Source organism: Olea europaea, unplaced genomic scaffold (genome assembly GCF_002742605.1).
Source record: "Olea europaea var. sylvestris unplaced genomic scaffold, O_europaea_v1 scaffold336, whole genome shotgun sequence".
Lineage (NCBI taxonomy): Eukaryota > Viridiplantae > Streptophyta > Magnoliopsida > Lamiales > Oleaceae > Olea > Olea europaea.
This window is the reverse complement of record NW_019252586.1, coordinates 132,291-153,110: the sequence shown is the minus strand read 5'-3', so window position 1 is coordinate 153,110 and position 20,820 is coordinate 132,291. Positions and strand designations below refer to the sequence as shown.

Below are 20,820 nucleotides of genomic sequence, written 5' to 3'. Positions count from 1 at the left end.
TTCGACCCGTTAAATCCCGTTAAATTTTCAAAAGTCATATTTGGGCTAATTTAGCATACAAATCAACTTCTATCTGTTTTGCAAGATTAGTAGTCAAGGTCTCTACCAAAAGAGTTAAAAAAAAAAAAAAGAAAAGAATCACAAAAATAAGAGTAAAAACAAAAGTCGAAAAAAGAGTCAAAAAGAAAGAGAGAGAGAGAGAGAGAGAGAGAGAGAGAGAGTTTAGTTCGAGCTGGAAGTTATACTCAAATCAACATGATAGATGAGGTGATGCAGCGGTTTGAAAAGTGGTTAGTGGATATGGGAGATAGGCTGAATAGGCTTGGTACAAAACTTGCTAAATTTCCTAGGGAACAATGTATAAAAATGTCTAATGTGAGTAGGCGGGATAGACTCGAGCCTAGGATTGACATTCGTGGTATGTAAGGAGATGGTAGTGACAGTGATGAAGATGCATTATTTGAGGCTGAATTACGGAGGATGAGAAATAAAGGTGATAGGCTTGAAAGAAGGGATAGAAACCTTGTTGGAGATAGTGTTGATAGGAGAATGAGAAATGTAAAAATTCCACAATTTAAGAGAAAAAGTGATCCCAAGGCATATGTGGCATGGGAAGAAAATGAAGGATTGAGATTTGAGTGACATAATTATTTTGAGGAAAGAATTAAAGTTACCTATGAGGACATTTGTGGATTATGCTATAATTTGGTGGGATCAGTTGACAACATCATCTAGGCAGAGGAATCATGAGAGGCCTATTGAAGCTTGAGATAAGTTGAGGGCTATCATGAGGAAGTGTTATGGATTGAATAACTATTATAGGCACCGAAGAGATAGGCGTGAAAGGGGGTTTAGAGAGGAGCCTAGAAAATATGATGGAATTGATTATCCTATAGAAGATAAAATACCTATTGCAAAGCCTATGCCTAGTGCATCAAGTGAGTCGGCTAGTTTGGATTTCAAATTAGAATTATCAACGCTATGTGACAAGGTTAATTCTCGAATCGATCATATAAAGGAATAGGAAAGCAAGAGAGAAAATTGTGAGGTGACTAAATGTGAGAAAAAGGAGAAAAGCCACAAGAGAGTAAGAGGGAAGTCGAGAGTGGGAGTGAGAATGAGAAGGGAGAAATGGAGCTACAAGAGGAAAAAGAAGGAAAGTTTTTGGTGATAAAAGAAGAGTCGGAAGTGAAACTATGTGAAAAGGAAAGTGGAGTTGAGGGGCTTTAATGAGAACAACAATTCCCTCCCTAGTTTGGCTATTTCTGTTTTATAAGATTTTGAAGACTTGGTCCATGAAGATAAGCCTATTAGAAAACCATACAATCCGAGCATTGAGCGATAATTTGTGGATGAAACTAACCAGCAGCGCCATAGTTTGGAAATATCTTATTCACCGGAGGTTGACTTCGTGATCCCTGAGGAGGCAAAGGATTTTTAAAGGTATTGGAGAGAGTTCATATGCAAGGGGTTGAGAGACAAACACGATTTGATGGTCAACATAAATCCATCTAAAGTGTTATTACTACATGAGCCTAGGTGAGAAAGGACATGACGGTTGCATGGTGATTCATCAAATGAAATTGTGCTCGGATCATTTCAAACTTCCAAGAATAATCAGTCCAAGTGTACACACTTTGACCTACATGATAGTGATTGAGTTCACATCCGAAAGAGGCAGAATTGAATTCAAAAGAGGTCCAAATTGCATCTAAGAGGAGACGGACCATTTCATTCTCTTGCCATGATTGGAAGTAAGGGCTACATCTTAGGTCCGAATTTGAGATTGAATCCTTTCGAAGAGAGAAAGGATGATATGATCCGTTATGGGCACCAAACTATCGAGAATTTGATGATTGTTGGAAAAAAACCAAGTACAAAGTTTGAGCTTAATTTGGGCCAACAAGACCATAAAATTGTTTATTCGAATCATGATATTCAAAGGAGTAAAGCTAGCATGCCAATTGACAAGTTGCATGAAGGGCTCGAGAGGCAAAAATGACTTGGACCAGCTTGTCGCAAACAGTCAAAGAAGGAGCCTTAGTTGGCCACTATGTGACCGCATAGTGGCCCAACCCTTCTGGCCGCACAAGGGCAACTCGAGAGCAGAAGCTGGGAAAGAAGTTGGTCCGTGCGACTGCACATGGAACTACCATGCAATCGTATAGCATTGATCCGAGGAGAAAATTTTCCTTTGTAGCGAGATAGTCTATGTAATATAAAACTCTTGTTTTTGGTAATTTTATATTCGTAGGAGTCTATTTTTCGTTTTTTACTAGATTTCCCAAGTTTAGTAGAGATAGTATCTTTATTTTATTTATTTGTAACCAAGACTTTTATGATGAATTGAATTTAGAATTTTCTCTCGAAGCTCTATGCTTCAAATCTCTTGTTCTTTAATGGATAAATCGAACTGTCAAGAACTTGAGTTTCTTGTGGCATTCAGAATCCGGGTAAGACTCTTAAATTGTGTGATCAAGAGGTCGGTAATTTATACAATTATTGGTTGCTCAGTTCATTGTTTGTGGTTAAATTCAAAACCTTGCTTGGTTGTATTCTTCGGATCTAGTTTCAATGATTGCTCTCACTATGGAGAAATACAGAATTGTGCTTGATAATACAAACCCTATCAAGAGAGGGAGACTAAGACTCCTCGGATGTTAAGAGGATGACCAATGTGAAACGTTGTTAGGTTTCTATTGTATTGGCAATTCTTTAAACAAAATGATTAATATAAAAGAGTTGTAAAAGTCAAGGAGTCTGCAGATATGTTATACTCAAAGTTAAATTATTGAGTCCTAGTTATAGGAAAAGAGTTGGATTTGGTAATATAATCCTTGATGTGTCCAAGAAGATCACATATGATCATTGGAATATAATTAGAAGTCTAAATAATATTAAAGAGCCACACAAGTTATGTTTCAAATTCTCAGTTGTAACTTGCAATGTAGTTTTTATATAGAAAATATCGAAATTTGGACAAAGCTATTTCTAGAAGAATTGTAGCCCTTGAGTTAGCTTTCAATTTTTGGGGTTTTCGAATTTTTTGTGGTTCTTGTACCAATTCACTCATTGCACGTACATATATTATGATTTATGGTGGAATGTGTTGCATTGTTCATCATGTTTCTTTGATTTATATCACAACAATTTGAATTTTAACACGTTATTCCCATTTGTTTTCTTGGTGATGTCTCTGTCACTTTTCTTCATTTTACCTTTGCTAGTGTCGATGATTGGTGAAATAGTATAAGAGCATAGTTGTAGGGCATGGATTGCTGTGTAATATGGTCTCGAATGTGTGCTATTTCTAGAAGAATTGTAGCCCTTGAGTTAGCTTTCAATTTTTGGGGTTTTCGAATTTTTTGTGGTTCTTGTACCAATTCACTCATTGCACGTACATATATTATGATTTATGGTGGAATGTGTTGCATTGTTCATCATGTTTCTTTGATTTATATCACAACAATTTGAATTTTAACACGTTATTCCCATTTGTTTTCTTGGTGATGTCTCTGTCACTTTTCTTCATTTTACCTTTGCTAGTGTCGATGATTGGTGAAATAGTATAAGAGCATAGTTGTAGGGCATGGATTGCTGTGTAATATGGTCTCGAATGTGTTGGTTTTTTGTTCGAATTTCATGTCCTTTACACGCACACCACGGGTTTGACAAATTGTCGAATCCATCAAGATATCCAATTTATGACACACATTTTTGCACTCTTCAAGCACGGTGTCATAACCTTGATTATGCCTTCATGCCCCATGTTTGTCTTGATTTTCCTTCGATTTTGCATCAATGCCATGCCACATATTTTATCCCTTTCATCTTGGTACCGTATCTACTTGCATCTTGACATCACGTCCTTATGCGTCTTGACGTTGTGTCACCACGTGTCTAGATATCATGTCTACATACATCTTAGTTTATGTTATCAACTCCTGGCACTACACAGCCTTCTTGTCTCATGTCACTTTGGTATATCGTTTTGCGTGTTTTACAAAACTTTACATCGTTCTATGCATTTTACACAATTTTACATCATTATACATGTTTTTCTATATTTTTGCATCGTTTTTCATTTTTTCCACAATTATGTATCGGTTTGCGTGCTTTTTCACCACATTGCAACCTTTTGCGTCTTTTTGTCCATGGTTTTGTGTGATGTTGTCCATTTTAGCATTGTTTATCATGCTTTGGATGATTTTTGTATTGCTGGACATGAATTTGGGCATTTTATATCTATTTTTGTACTTTACATAGTTTTTGCCTCGTTTCATGTACATTCATACTCATCATAAATTAGGTAGCCTTCAAGGTTTATGGGATCCTAGTTTCATCTATTGATTTCTTGGACTTGCTTATTTATTATAGATGGCACCGAAGAAAGCCCAAACTTCTGCCCAGCTATCGAGTGGAACGACTTATTACAGTAGGTCTATTTTCATCTCCTTTTCTACTAAGATGATCTTAGGGTCTTAGTTCTCCCTTCGTCCTGTTCTTGTTGGGCCTAAGGTAATCCTTTCGGATTTCTCTCCCAATTCAACGGCCATATTCACAACACGTGGTTGGGAACCCCTTTTGATGGATTTGTCACCTCCACCTAGTCTCCTAGTTCAGAGTTCAGTGCGAGTATTCACAATGTTAGTGGTCCACATTTAGCTCCTGTTTGTGCCATATTTTTGGCTCATTTTAATGAAAAATTGGACCGTTTGGTCCTGCAGCTCTTTGACACCCATTAAAGAGTCACATGGTAGAAATATTTATTCTTTCCTCCTTTGACCTTCTACTACTTTCCCAAAACACTCCGTTTCCAGTGACTAAAGTCCCATTTTCGTCTCTAGCAACACCTACTGCAGAAGACCCTCCATTCATTTGCATGATTTTCGCAAAGGTCACCGGGAAGTGACCATCAACCAACAACGAAGAAAGAATACAAAGTACCGTCCGGGATTCGATTTCGTCTGGGCGTGCCTTCGTGTTCCCATCTGCACAAATTCTTTTCGGTATGCAAAAAGTCGATAGTCCAACACCGGCATCCCTGCTGCCTTTGGTTGAAATCGACGACAAACCTCATGGATCCACTCTACCGAGGTAAGCCGACGGCTAAGCACACCATTTACGGTTCATATTTTACTTTTGCTTTTTTCGACCACTTGGAGCTCCCTCTCTGTAGATGGGCTCCGACCTACAGCAAGAATCTTCCGATGCACGAGTTCGTGGAAACAGGGGCTTAGAAACAAGAAAAAACGTGAGGTGGAAGCCGACAGAACGGATGACGTTCATAGCAGCTTGTGAAACTGCCATTGCTGAAGGCCATTGCCATGGCAGGTGTTTCACGAAACAAGGCTAGGAGCGTGTGGTTACATTATTCAATTCGTCGTCCGACCCCAATTGGACAAAACAACAACTCTGCAACCACCGGGATACAATGCGTCGTGACCACAAATGCCTCCGCGAACTCTTATCCTGCAGCGGAGTCGAGTACGACTCGCCAACGGGTCACATTGTAGCATCCGAGGAGTGGTGGACGTGAAAAATCAAGGTAAGGCGCCGGTTTTAAACTTGCAGCGATTGTAACATTTCCATTAATCACCACAACCTACGACCCAGACACAAATCGATGTGCCCTGCAACTATAGGGTAGTTTGTTGTCGTTTATCTGAGCATGCACATACCATGTTGTTGTCGGAAATTAAACTGAAGTTGTTAATCTTGCATGCCATATGAAATGCAAACAAGGTTCTAATTTCGGCTTTTGTTATTTCTCTGCTTGTGTACTTTGATTCGCTCTAATATTTGATAACAACTTTAACACATCTAGGATGCTTCAAATACTCCCATGCCTTGTTAATTTCTTCGAGTGAAACTTCATGGGTCAATAGTTCATCCAGCTGAATTTCCTGTTCAAATAACATTTTTTTTTCAGTCCATGTACAAGAAGGCATAATCAATTATTTTAGAGAAGTGACGAAGGTGTGTTTTCTTTTTTCAAGAACTTAAATTTTTAAATGAGGTGATTCAATCAATAAAGCTTCTTGATTCATCGTGAAACTTGAAATGGATTCATACCTTATTTATGCATTTCTCAACTATTTTAAAGAGGTCTGTTTGAGGTCTTACTCCACCATAAATGGCCCCTTAATTGTCCTACCAGACAAGAGCGGAATGTATTTGAGCTCCCCACTTAAATGAAGCCCTGCACCAATGAAAACTATTGTCCCAAGTCCCTATTTAAATGACACGGTTAAAAAGAAATTAGTCATATGTTATGATCAATAGGAAAAGCCATTACTAATACTGAAATTGACAGGAAGATTTGAGGAATTTTACCACTTTGGATCCCTCAATTGCTTCATTTAGCAACTCTGGAACTCTAGTGCACTATAATAGTAATCCACCCCCAGTCCACCTGTAGTCTCTTTGATCAATTCTGATACAGGTTTATCAGATTCTTTTGGATTGATAAATTCGGTCCCTGTATACCATGTTGTAACTAATTGATTCTTGCATTCGGTTGATTAAACACTACAATTAGGCAATTAGTTAAGCGGGTTACAATTAGTTAGAATCAATGAAACTATTACTTGTAATCTGGTAGTCGTTATAACTGATGTTTATATATACACTTCTTGTATATCTCTTGATCTGTGGCTATAAATAGGGCCAAGAGGGCTGAGAATAAAATGTGAGCAAGAGGGGAGCATTTTCTGTTGAGAGAGAAAGTGAGATTGAGAGAGAAAAGTCTCTGTAGACAATCTTTGAAACTTCTTGTGACTTTTTTCTAGTTGTGTCTTGGTTGAGTGATGAGTACTTTGTTTTGTAAAACCATCATTGTGTAATATCCTCTTGAATGGCAGATTGAATGTGAAAGAAAATCCCTGCAAGTTGGTTGATGAAAATTTGTCCCAGAAACATGAAATTCTTGAGTTCATTAATATGATTTTTACTGAGTTTCTTTCCTGCCATTAATATGATTTTTACTGAGTTTCTTTCCTGCCATTAATATGATTTTTGTTAAGTTTCTTTCCTACCAGGATATGTTTGTCTATAGCATATTTCAATTTTCATGCATTTTTTTTTGCATTCATTACTACAGGAGAACAAAGACTACAAGGATTTCAAGGACAAAAATATGAGCGAGATTTACATCCGCTATCACGTGCTATTTGGTGAAAGCTACGACGGTGACAAGTATGCAACGACCCCGAGCCTGTTGTCTAGAACAGGCTTAGCTATGTTTGAGAATAGTACAGTAGGGGACCACTTGAATGACATTCCCGTTGATGGAGAGGCCAACGATTCTAGCGATGAGGGGGGACGATGGAACTAGTCCAACAAGTATGAACACTTCGAGTGCTCGAAGTGGTGAGAAACGACAATAGTCCACGAAAGGACGGAAGGGGAAGCACAAGAAAATTTCAGCCTGTGATCTCTCATTTTTCATGGAACGAGCGACCACTGCAGTCGAAGAAGTGGCCGCGAAGCTCAATAGTGTCATACATGATAATGAGAACGTCGGGGCCACATGTATCGAGGAGTTTCTCACGACACAACGGCTACAGCGTCGCACCCCTCTGTATTTCTATGCCTAAACACTCCTGGCACAGAAGCGCTATTGGGATATGTTATCTGTCACGAGAGATGCGGACGAAAAGTTCGAATGGATTGAATGGCAGTTCAATGAGCGTGGCAAATCACTCCACTAGGAGTTCACTGTTTGCTACGTACTTATGTAATATTGTAGTGGTACACCCGAACATTTAATTTTTCCTGTACTTTTACCTGCTCATAAATGGACGGGTTGGACATTTGTGTTTGTACTAATGTTATGTAGCTACTATTGTCAATATGTGTTGCTGACTATTGTGATGTGCTTTGGTTGATTGTGGAAGGCGGGTTCGGGCGAGAAAGTGGAAATAATTTAGGCCAATAAAACCATATGAATGCATGGTCGAGTTATGGAGTTCAATATGATGGAGGTAATAAGCTCAAAGATCGAGATTTCATGAAGGTAGAGAAAGCCAAACAAACTGGGAGCAATTGTCCCAAATCTGTAAAACCCATTACTCTCAACGTTAATCAAGTTAAAGTAAAGGAGAAATTGAAGAATAATAAAGGAGAAACCTATTACTCTCAAACCTTGATCAAGTTAATAGGATTTATTCTTAGGAGTCTAGTTACGTTTCTGTAATAGTTTAGGAGTTTAATTCCAATTTTAATTAGGTTTAGGGAATGTTAGTATAAATAGGATTATTCATTGTATTTTTTTACAACTTGTATCATGTTGCGTATTTTACTCGTGTTGAATAGCATGTCCTATATATGTACTCATTTTGCAGGGAATCTTGCAGTCCATTTTTGCTGTATCACATGTCTCCAATCATGCAGCCTTTGTCTTTTTTGTTTTCATTCTCCCAATCAATTAGCCCACTTGCTACAACGAGGCAAACTTAGCTTTTGCATTCCCCTATATAAATGAATGTCCCCCAATGGGTGGCCAAGAACCTTATTACGATAACGTGTTCCTGGATTGGTGGTACGCTATGGGTGATCTGAGCTTTGATTGCGTGCTACAACTAGGATCCGACGTAGAAGAAGAGCTTGAGGATGAGTTGTTCAATCGTCTTACGAATGACGTGACAACTTGGGTCACATTTTCAGCCATTGCAGGGACCCATGCTCGAATCTATTAGAGCATACAGCGAAATCGGGTGCGACGATTCCCGTTCTCCAAAAATGGGCACATGTTCATGATGGAGGCTATGAGAGGGAATGGAAAGATGTGCTACCAGGAGTTCCGAATGTACCCACCAATGTTGCGCCACTTTGCACATTTGCTGCGAGACGAATATGGTTTAACAAGTAGCCAGCAGGTAGATATCTACGAGAAAGTTTGTATGTTCCTGTGCATACTTGCACACGGGGAGGGATATCAGCAGGCGACAACGATTTTCAATCACTCTTTGCAAACCGTCTGTCAATTCTTCAAAGAGGTGCTATGTGCCGTCATGTCGCTATCTGAACATATTATACGATCGACGCATAACTACAATGACGGTGTCAAGCCACACAAGCCGGACTCGAACAAGTATCCACTATTTTAGGATTGTGTTGGGGCTATTGACGGAACACATGTGCGAGCCATGCTCCCGCGTCACGAACGGGTGAACTTCATTGGTCGAAAAGGAATACCAACCCAAAATGTGTTGGCCGCATGTGATTTTAATTTATGTTTCACATTCGTGCTTGCTAGTTATACCGGGAACACACATGATGCATGGATTCTAGCTCGTGCTATATACAGCCCAGAGATAGAATTTTCACAGCCAGCAACTGGAAAGTATTACTTGGTGGATTCCGATTTTGCTCATCAGCCACGGTATATGGCCTCGTACAAATGTTCAGACATACTATATCACTTTTACCAGTTTCGCGACAAACGAACAGGTCAGCGTCGTAGGTTTCGAAATGCTCGTGAGAAGTTCAACTTCAGGCACTCTTTGTGCAGGAATGTCATTAAACGTGCATTTGGTGTGTTGATGCAGAGATGGAAAATCCTTGATCGTATGCCTAGTTACTCGTTCCCAACACAAGTTATAGTTGTCTTAGCTAATATGGCCGTTCACAATTTTCTGCGTCATTCGGGAGTTGTGGACGAGATGTTCGCAAGAGCGGAAACGGATGATGACGTTGCCGAGGTGGAGTTACCTAATGCTGAGGATGAGATTCAGGCCGAAGTAAATGCGCTGGAGATACAATGGAATGAGTGAGATAAACTTCACGATTACATGGCACAACAACCGTGATGATCGCATTTAGGGACCTCACGTGCGGCACGTGAAAATTGGTTTGAAGGTACTTCAACACTTTGACTCAATATTGTCGTCACCGTTGCAAGAGTTCTATCCGTGTGTTATGTGTATGTGCTTATGTCGAACGTGAAAATTGGTTTGAAGGTACTTCAACACTTTGTATTTTTTTTCCATTTACAATAATTGTAGGGACTGTCCGCCTATTGACATCTTTTTTTTTCATTTTTTTAAATTTACGTTGTGTTCGGTTCAAGGGGGGACGTCTTTGTTATTTTGAGTTTTTATTTTTTTGTTTGCAAACGTCTAAGCAATTAAAATGGTCACCTAAAAATCTTGGAAGTGGTTGTATCTGTCTTCATTGGTTTAATAGTGCAAAAATATGGCTGACACTTTTGACTATTCTTTGCATATTTCTGTGACTGTTTTCATAATGCAGCCTTTTGACTATTCTTTGCCCACTTCTGTGACTTTCCACAATTTGCTGACGCTTTCACATGGTATGGGCAAAATCGAAAATTTTATGCTTCTTGACTGCTGCAATGTCTGATAAGTGCACTGTACAGGGGCCCACCATCACAGTTGAAACGGTCGAATTTTTCATTAAAATGACCCAAAAATATGGCACAAACAGGGGCTTAGTGTATTCCTTAGGGATATGACTATTAAGATTACTTCGGATGTCATTTCTAATATTATGCATATTTCTTAGGTCGTTTATCTCTTATTTCTTCATTTATCTGCTAGCACCCTCCCGATCATTTTACTCGTTTGATCAACGTTATTTAATAGCTCTTTGGGAGGGGATCCGACTATGATCCGTACTAGATCTCTTCTTACTAACTACCCGTACTAGATCTCTTCTTACGAACTACCAAATTCATTGCACATTGTGTGCACAAATCTGTGGTCTGTCTTTCACACCTCTTCCTTACCTATGGCAAAGGTAAGGTTTCTTTATGCGCTGTTGCATGGTAATTTTATTGATTGGCCCACTTTCATTTGTCACTAAATTACGTACCTTTAGAGTGCCAGGTTATAGGATAGATCATCCTTATGCATATTTGATTCATCGCCTAGTTATATCTCTTGAGCCACATTTTTGCATAGTATCTAAGGATGGGTTCGTCGTCCTATTGGTCAGGTTACTATATCCCAAAGTTGATTCCATGTCCCTTCGTCTTCTGCTCCTACTGAGTCGATTGAGCTTGCTGATTTGGCATTACTTGTTGATCCTATTGGTAATCTTCTTTCGAATGATCCTACCGATATCCTCATCCCTCCATCTCAACATATTATTCGTATTGATATTCCATTATCATCTACCTCTATTCCACATCCACTTACTGAATCCATTCTGAAGCCTACTTCTATTACTATTGATCTGTCGGTTGTGCTTATGGGTCAGATTTCTGTGCTCATTGAGAAGTAGGCTCGCATGATGATTGAGATCACACAATTGAAAGCTACTTTTGAGCATACACCACTGAGGTTGCTACCCTTTGTGGTGCGATTGCTTATGTATAGCGAAGGATTCAATGGATGCACAAGCATTAGGATTATGACGACAATGAGTGTGATGATATTGATGATGGCGACTACGCTGCTGTAGATTAGTTGGTAGGGATCCCCTTTGTGACAAAAATGAAGAGTTGTTTTAGATGGTAGATTGACATTTTTAGATACATTGCTAGATTAAAGTTTTGATGTTTTACAATATTGATGTATGTTCTTTTTGGTGCTTTGGCTTATATTAATATTGTATCTTGATCTAGCTAATATGATTATGCATTTATTGATGACAGTCTTTAACTATTTTTATTTATGTTACTATTTCACGTGCTTCTACACTTGATATGTGAGTTGTGATTTCCAAAAATTGGTTCAATAAAGGCGAAGAGTAAGTTGTCTTGGGTAGTCTTGTTAGTTAATTTTTTATTTAATGAATGTTTTGTCATAGAATGCTAAAGGAAGATTTTGTAGGTTTTAATGTAATTGGTGATTCTGTGAACAAAAAGGACTAAATTGAAAATATATAAAAGTTAAGGAGTTAGTTGCAATTTTGCATAGATGTGTTAGGTAGGTTAGGGTTCAAGCTTGGAATAAGAAGTTGCAATTTTGCATAGATGTGTTAGGTAGGTTAGGGTTCAAGCTTGGAATAAGAAAAAAGAATCACCACAATTTCTCATGCCTCTCACACAGACACTGCTTGAGCGATAAAAACATAATAGTCTTTGCTAGCTAGTCACCGGGACGTCGCTTAAGTGAAACATTGTCGCTTGCTTTTCGTTACGTTGTCACTCAAGCGATAGTATGTACTAAAAAACCCTAATTTGTGATTTTCGAGAATTTTAAGAGGACCATATTACCAAAAATGTCCATTATATAAATGCCACTTTATGAAAAACATTGGATTGAGCATTGTGAGAAAACACATATACTACTTTCATATCATTCAATCCATTGATGCTTGAGTCTTGCAATTGAAAAACATCAAAAGCCACTAATCAAACACTAAAAATCCATACTTCCAAAGTATTTGTCAAAAGTTGAAGATCAAGGAAGGTGACTGAAGTTCTAGTTATTGGAGAACGAGGAGTTCTTGGGAATCCACTGGAGATTGACGAAATCAAAAAGCCAAGAATTAGTGCATGAGCATGCAATCTAGGAAGACTTTGAAAATTATAGTTAGGAGATCAAAAAGTATTTGTGTTGGTCAAGTATGAGAATACTATAAGTTGATTTGTTTATAGTAGATTCATACTAGCTTCAGCCCAGAGTTTTAATCCCCGAGGGAACTTCTTCTTCATCAAATATCTATGTTAGTCACTCTCCTGCAATTTATTATACTACGACAATTCAACATTGGGTTGATTGCATGTGAATTCATCTAAACTAATTAATAATCGTGACTTGTTGCAATTATTAATTAATTTGTTTAAATTCTGCACAAGCAGCTATTTACACATTCTAGTTGTTAGTTGGGTCAAACTGCATTATTTTCAAACTCGAATTTGAATAATCTCCTATCAATATCCCTTTTCATTTTTTCTTCCTTAGAAAGTCTCTTCCATTTTTTTTTTCGATGTCATATTTTCCTACAAAGAAAATCATGGAATACATTAGTAACTTAATCAATGAATAATACTCAAATATATCAAATTTGTAAACAAAAAATAGGTAATGGAGGGGGACAGAACATGGCCCGTAGGCAGTGACTTAGGGGATGCATGGTCGGGTCATAACTCAGATGTACTATGGGCGCGACAGAGATGTAATAGGGATGTGGTAGGGACTGTAGAGGACACAGGCAGAGATGCAATAGGGAATGCAGGTTGGGACACAATGGAGATGCAGCCCCTAGCTGCGTTTGTGTCAAAAACGTTCCAATTTCAATGCAAACGTTCCAATTTCAATGCAAATGTCAAAATTTTCACACAACTTGTTGTATATCAATGCAAGAATTTGGCGTGCAAAGTTGGAGTAAAAATCCGAAAAAATACAATCATTGGGTAATTTTATCGAACATCTTGTTGTCTCGTAAGATTCCCCACATTTATAAAGCTGTTTCCTCCCAATTATTGCACACAATCCACCACCCATAAACCATCATATAATTACTTCCCAAACTCCCAAAAATGAAAACCGATTAGCAAGACTCCAAATTTAAAGGTCAATTTTGGAATTTGTGGTAAACAAATTTATTGGATTTTAAAAAAATATATGAATGTAATGAAGAATGTGAGGTGAGTGGTTGAATTTTTGGGCATAAGCTGATGTTTCCTTGAAAATAAATTTTGAGTAAATGAAGAGTAATGGATTTGTGTACAACTAGAAAGAAGGAGACGTTGTTGTTTCCGTTTTATTTATCCAATTATCCCCAACATAACCAATGGTAGACATCAGCTCCATGGGTGGACCCACATGGGGTCATGTGACCCCACAATTATTTATTTATTTTTTTCGTTTCTTTTACTTCTTACTTTGACACTCATTACGGGATGTCAAATAAAGTCGAAATATTGCACTATTAATACCATTTTGAAGTGTTCACAGAATAGTCTTTCACTTATTAATAGCTTGTGAAATGGCCAATCGCAGCAAAAGCTATATCATGTCAAAATATGCCATTTTAAACTAGTATTTCTAAAATTTTGATAATATGCTAATTTTAAAAATTTTCCAACGACTGTATTCTAGCTGAATTTATAAATCGTCTACATCACTTAGAAGCTTCTTTCGAGAACTATATCATAGACATCGAATAGTCCAAACAAATATTGAAATAGTTAAATGTGTGTCAAACTTATGTCTCTTAAAAAGAAGCCTAACACATCTTTCCTTTAAAAATTTTTAATGATTTCATTAATGTTTATTGTTTTTCACAACAAATTTCTCAATATAATTTACATTATTTTATTAGCAAAATCTATTTGACAATATTGATAATGTTATAATTATATGACGATTTCAAAGTATCAAGATGCGTAGACTACAATTGTAGTAGTGTATTGAATTATTTTTATTAATATTATATTGTTTTAAAAAATTACATTTTAATTTTTGACCCCACAAGACAAAATGTCTGGGTCTGTTTCTGATCAATTCATAATTTTTTATTTAACTTTTTTTTTTTGTTTTTTTAAAACACGCATATCTTAAATTCTATATGTATTGAATGCGATTATGAAAAATTAAGTAAAGTTCAGAAAAGTGGTCTCTCTCCAGTTAGTTCTTGATTTATAGTCGCAAGGTCGACTTTGGTGTATGATTAATTATGGTGGGTCGAATCACTTTATATCGTCCTTGCACTTTGTACAATTTTCATCGATTCACGTTTTCTTTACTATTCAAATTCTGATATTTCCATTTTCATCTCTACCAAAAAGTCCACCAAAATTTGATTTTCCATCCTGATAGATTCACTGATCAAACGATTCCTCTTCATAAATTCTACAACAATCTTCGGGGTCAGATGATTGTTCAAATGGGGTGTATATTTTGAATTTTTTTTTGCTTCTCCTCCAGACTCAATATCAGCTCACACTTCTCCATATGAATCAAGGTTCGACTTGTTGCTAAGAATGGTCAGCCTAATATAATTGGAATGTCCCAATCTTCTTCCATATCCAACATAACAAAATTTACCGAAAATATTAAATCTCCTGCTTTCATGAGCACATCCTCAACTTTTCTTAGTAGACATGAGATTTTTCTATCAGCATGCTGTAGCATTATAAATGCTGCTTTGACTTCACCTAATTCTAATTTCCTATAAATTGAATATGGCATTAGATTTACATGAATACCCTTATCACACAAAGCATTAATAGAATAAGAATTTCCAATCGAAATTGACAAAGTAAAATCCCATACAGTCTTCAGTTTGGGGGACACTTTATTTTACAGTCTTGCACTACTTTCCTCTGTTAATGCTACGACCTCAAACTTTGGAAGCATTCTTTTCTTGGTTAGCATCTCTTTTAAAAACTTTTTGTATCTTGATATTTGTAATATCATATAAATAAATGAATTATTGAAGTAGAGTTTCTTGAGATCATCCAGAAATTTTTCAAATTGTGTCTTGCTTATTCTTTTTAAGCCTTTGTGGAAAAAGAATTTGGAAGTACGTAAACCTTAACTGGACTTGGTGCTCTGACCTTAGGTGTTTCTTAACTTTCTCGCTTCTCAATTAAGGCTAGTGCAAATTTTTGTTTTGTTTTAGCATCATCAACCTCTTCGTGCTCATATTTTCTTTCTGATCTTGTAACGCCCAAAAAAAAAAAAAAAGTTAATAATAGTAGAATAGAAATGTATTTATTATGTATGTTATATTTTTACATTTTGAAAATTTGAGGACTAAAATGAAATAGGTTTTAAATTCATATTTTTATTTGAGTCAAACAATAAAAAATTTGATAGAGCAAGTATAAGTATATCAATATCGGGCTCGTTAGATAGCTTGTAAGTAATCATGCATATTAGGCTCGAGAAATAATTATTTCGAATAATTTATGCTCATATTATTGATATTGGAAGATATTACCTCAATTTATAATTAATTAAGTTAATATACATTCTTCCAAATCAATCCAGATGTGCACTAGCTGTATAAAGAAATATTTTTTCTTAGATGGTAATGACTTGATGTTGATGGAGAGATAAAGTAGCATTTTTTTTAGAATGGTTTGACAATCCACACGTGCACTAGTTGAGCAAAGAAACATTTTTCTTAGATGGTAATGACTTGATGTTGATAGAGGGATAAAGTAGCATTTTTAGAATGATTTGAATGAATTATTATATAATACATGTTGGGCAATTTTCTTGGTATAGTACAAGGCAATTATGACTTTTCCTACCAATGTGTCAACTGGCTTGTTTCAAATTGAATAAATTTGCCTTATTTGAGATACCAAGATTGGAAAATTTTAGGGAAAACATGGTATTTTGTAGATTATAGGGGCCTAGCAAAATTCATTTCTCCTTTTTAGCTTAAAATACCTTGTAAAAATAATCATTATCTACCCTAAAGAGAAAGCATAGATACGTGTTACTATAGCTGGAGAAATTAAAGATTTGGGAATGTAAAAATTCTTGCTCTTCCTTCCAACAATCCTTATTATCAATCAAGGTAGGACTACGAGATACAAGTGTTTTGTCCCATTTAAATTATATTTTTTTAATATTGATAAATTATTATACTTACAAAAGTTATGAAATGATATGATGATTTCGATATGATATGAAATGACTATCCGGTACCAAAGATATGATATACAATGAGCTCTTACCGGTTCCAAATGATATAATGACTGTATGATTATTTTTGAAGCATGATCTAAATATTTTTATTCGGGATTGCACTACTATTTTTGTGTCCTATTAAGTATTCCTATGTACTCACCATTTTCACTACTCTCACAGGTTAGAGCAGGTGGTTGGTTGGTGGGCGATGTGGTAAATTAATAAATCAAATCCACGTAATGTAGCGAAACATTTTATTTTCAACATGTTATTTTTGTTTCTTAGGAATTTTATTTTATGATTTAGTTAGTTTTATAATTTGATCTGTAAAAGATACAATAGTGGGTTAATACTTTATCATTTAGTTAATAAATGTGAAATGTGTGATTTTTAAAATATATTTTGTTTGGCCATGAGCTCCTTCTATTAATTAAATTGCACTCATAAAATTTATGTGTTTTCACTATTAAAATAAATGAATTTGGTGACGATTTCAAATCCTTAGAATTTGGATCATTACAGATCTTTCCATAATTATCTCTACAATTGTACCCACTCTTAGTAGTTATAACATGAATATCTTCTCCATTAGACTTCTTTCGAAGTCTCTAGGGAAATAGAGTGGAGTTACATATGCTTGAACTTTTACAGGTAAACTTGGTGGACATTTTTCATTACTTTTATTGTCATCATTTTCTCCATAGGATTTGTCTTGTATTACTAGGCAATGATCCTACTGTACGTTCATAAAGTTTTTGAGTAATTTGTCGGACTTGTATTTCCAACTTTCTGATTGATGTTTGTTGATTTTGAAAATTTATCTCGATCTACTTGATTACTTTGTTAGTTTTCTGCATATATTGATGAATATTTCTTCCAAACTTGGTCTTTGCTCTTGTTGTGAATTATTTGAACTACTCCCTTACTGATTATCAGACCATGTGAAGTTCGAGTCTTGTCTCCATACTAGAATATATGTTTTTCCATTTGAGTTGAAAATTTCTGAATATAGTTTACTTGTTCTTTTGGAGAAACTAGCAACAAGCAATTTTCTTGAGCATGATTGGCTTCACAATTCTCACATATCGAACTGACTATCACTACTTTTGATCTTTGTGTTTGAGATACCAATAACTCTACTTTCTTGGTCAAAGAAGCAATATGTGCATTAGTAGATGACATGTTGTCCAGCTCATAAATTCATGCTGCTTTCTTTTGGACCACTCGCTCTGATAAAAACATAGAATGTATAGTCGCAACCAACTCGAATAGGTCCAAGCATTGTTGAATTGATTTACTGATTATGGAGCCATTTGCTTAAAAATCCACCGAAATTTAGCCATAAGTGAAAGTTCGGTGTAGAAATACTTTACTTGATTACCTTTGCTTATCCCATGTTTTTGACACTTTTTCATCAACTCCTAGATATGTTTCAAGCTTCATGATAACTTTCCGATCATGATGTTATTTTGTTAGGATTTTTAGTCAGATTTTACTTGTTTTGCAGGTGGGAAGAACTCACAACAAAATTTTCTCACCAAGTCCTCCTTAGTGATACTACCATGTAGCTCAGAATCCAACCACTCCAAAGTTGCATCTCTCAATGTATACGAAAATAACAATAGCTTTATTGCATATTCAATAATCTCCCGTAAGCTGAAAGTTCTGGTAATTCCAAAGAAATTTTGAGATTGTGTTGGAGATTTCATGAGGTAACATGAAGAACTGGAGGGTGTTGCTAGTCAAATTGATCTACTCAGTCCTTATCTGAAAGTTATTCTACCCAAAATTTTGGATATACTATACTAAACCACTCAAGTGCTGCTGTAAAATACAAGAATAGTGACACTAGTAAATCACGGTTCCTTGTCCAATTCATAGTATCGAAATATTTTGCTCTTTTACCATTTGATGTTTTCGTTTTTTGTTTGTGTTCTTTGAGTTTTTGTCTAAAGGTACATTCTATTTCCGAATCAAATGTTCCAAGATTGTTGCCTAGGGGACCGACCACACAATGAGCACCTTTTGGTTCATAAAAGAAAGTAAAATAAACTAATTAAGTAAAAGTAAAAAAAAAATTTAATAAATTATACTAAGACTAAATGTATATAGTCTCTGGCAGTGGTGCCAAAAAAATTTATTGTCGATTTTATATCCCGCAAATATATGAATTTTAACAAATAATATAATGGACCAATGAGTTTGGATCATCATTTCCGTGAGGACTATAACTTAATTCTTAATGTATTATTTCTAACTCCTATTTGACAAAAATAAATAAATAAGTTCTAATTTGGTTATAGTTTATCTGGATTATCTAATTAAATTAAAATTATCCAAAAGCACCCAATTAATCAAATTTGGGGTTTCAAAGTTTGAATATGGAGGCTAGGACATAAAATTTCACTTTATGGATCCCCTTTAGTTCGCTAATCAAGATTCATTACTAATGTAGTGCTCGATCGAATTCTTCTAAAGTATTCAATTTATCTCTGTCAAGTTCAAATTGATCTTATTTAATTAAGTCAATATCATATGTCTATATAAAATAGGACACACCTTAATTAAAAGCCTTAAATCTCTAAAAATCCTTGTAATGACAACATTAACTAGAAAGGTATCTCTATGCATTAATACTAGTTCCTAGATTTTATTATGTGGTCTAAACTTATAACTCACCTATCAACTTGTTATAAATTCACCAGATTATTTAATTTTTTGCCAAGTAATTAAAGCATAAAACACGATAAATAAAATCAACACATATAAATTTAAAGAACTAAGACTTTGAAAATTAAATTAAAAAGTTACACACAGATTATATTATTTGTCTTAAAAATAAATTTAGCTATCCATTCTAATGAAAAGCCAAAAAAAAAAAAAAAAAAAATGTTTCTCAAAAGTTCATATCTGAGTTCTGAAATTTTGATAATGTAAAGAATTGGATTTTGTACCAAGAATCTTCTTCAATCTCAAAAGTTTCTCAATACCTAGCTTTTTGCCTTTGATTTTGATGATTATTTGTTCTCTCTAAAAAATTGTGTGTCCCATAAAAATGAATATTGAAAACTATAAATAGAATTCCAGACTAACTCTTAAATTTGATTCTTAAAGCATCTTCAATGTAGAATTTGAATGTAATTCGGAATCCAATAAAAACTGGAATTCTTTTATTGTTAGTTGCACTTTGATCCCCTATATTAACTTCTTGTGCATCCTAGGTCTCTTTATTTGCAAGGAAGTCCTTATCTTCAAGACTTGATTATTTTGGTCCCCTATTCCTCAACTTTGTACCACTTCAATTTAATTTCATCTAAACTTGTCCAATCCAAATTTTACCTACAATTTGCAAAATTTAACCATTATTCAGTAAATAATCGCATAATCTAGCAATAAATAAATAAGAATCGAGGTATGGTGCATAAAATGCCCTTATCAGTAATCCATCATTGTTTGTCCAAGAAATTGAATCTGGATTGACAACTTCCTTGTCATCGCCTCATTTTAATAATTTTGATGGAATCAGGGCATCTTCAACAATATAATGTTCCAGTCCATTACATCATAAGGAGAAGAACCTGAGATATCCACAGCACATAATTTGAAGTGGTGATTATGTTAGAGATTAGGATGGAACATTGGTTGACGTTTGGAATTGTAAGTTTAGGCTCAGATGTTTTTGCCATGGTGGCAAAAAGAAAACAGAGAAAAAATTGGAAAGATAAGCTGGCAATTGTTATTTCCAGTTTTGTTACTTTGGCTATGAAGCTTACAAAATTTATACAAGCAAGAAGCTGTTATTTAGAATTGAAAAACAGCAAAACAGGCAAGTGGAAATATTAAAATCTACACTGAAAGTTGAGAAAGTGAACACCCATCTAATCTTCTAGCCGTTGAGTGTTGGGAAGAATATTGACACTGATGCAACTGAATAAAGAAAATTAAAGAGGTTAAACTAATTCATTTGAAATTGGTTTCTGGTCATTATTCTTATCAATAGCAATGATGTCCTTATGGCAATTCCTTCATGGTTCCATTATTTTGAGACGTTTCAACTAGCTAAAATGTCTAAGCCTTCTATTAATTATGTTGGGGTTTGCAACCAAAATTCATCTAGGGTTTGCATGGTTTGGTATATTGGGCCTTGAAGAAGTTTAAATAGAGTCCATGTAGGAAAAAGGGATTGACGGAGATAGCCTAACCCTAATTGGATGCTCTAGTGGTGAGATGGAAATTTTAGCAGTGACCTATCACACGA

General features: G+C 35.6%; 1 protein-coding gene and 1 pseudogene across 1 annotated transcript; both read right to left on the bottom strand.

Moving 5' to 3' along the window:
- Positions 1 to 5,467: 5,467 nt before the first annotated feature.
- On the bottom strand, positions 5,468 to 7,006 carry LOC111385968 (annotated as a pseudogene).
- A 7,897-nt stretch (positions 7,007 to 14,903) lies between these two features.
- LOC111385967 lies at positions 14,904 to 17,744 on the bottom strand. The gene is made up of 4 exons (XM_023010392.1): positions 17,580 to 17,744; positions 17,083 to 17,170; positions 15,223 to 15,418; positions 14,904 to 15,087 (listed from the first exon to the last, which is right to left on the bottom strand). The coding sequence occupies exons 1-4, from the start codon at positions 17,742 to 17,744 to the stop codon at positions 14,904 to 14,906; spliced, it is 633 nt and encodes a 210-aa protein (XP_022866160.1).
- Positions 17,745 to 20,820: the final 3,076 nt, after the last annotated feature.

Bases quoted from the DNA above. Each gene is read 5' to 3' on its own strand.
- LOC111385967 (XM_023010392.1), bottom strand. From the start codon at position 17,744: ATGTCATCTACTAATGCACATATTGCTTCTTTGACCAAGAAAGTAGAG. The intron at 15,419-17,082 runs GTAATGATCCAA...TTTTCCACAAAG, and splicing joins AGATAATTATGGAAAGATCT to GCTTAAAAAGAATAAGCAAG. The intron at 15,088-15,222 runs GTAAAATAAAGT...TTCAATTTATAG, and splicing joins GAGGAAAGTAGTGCAAGACT to GAAATTAGAATTAGGTGAAG.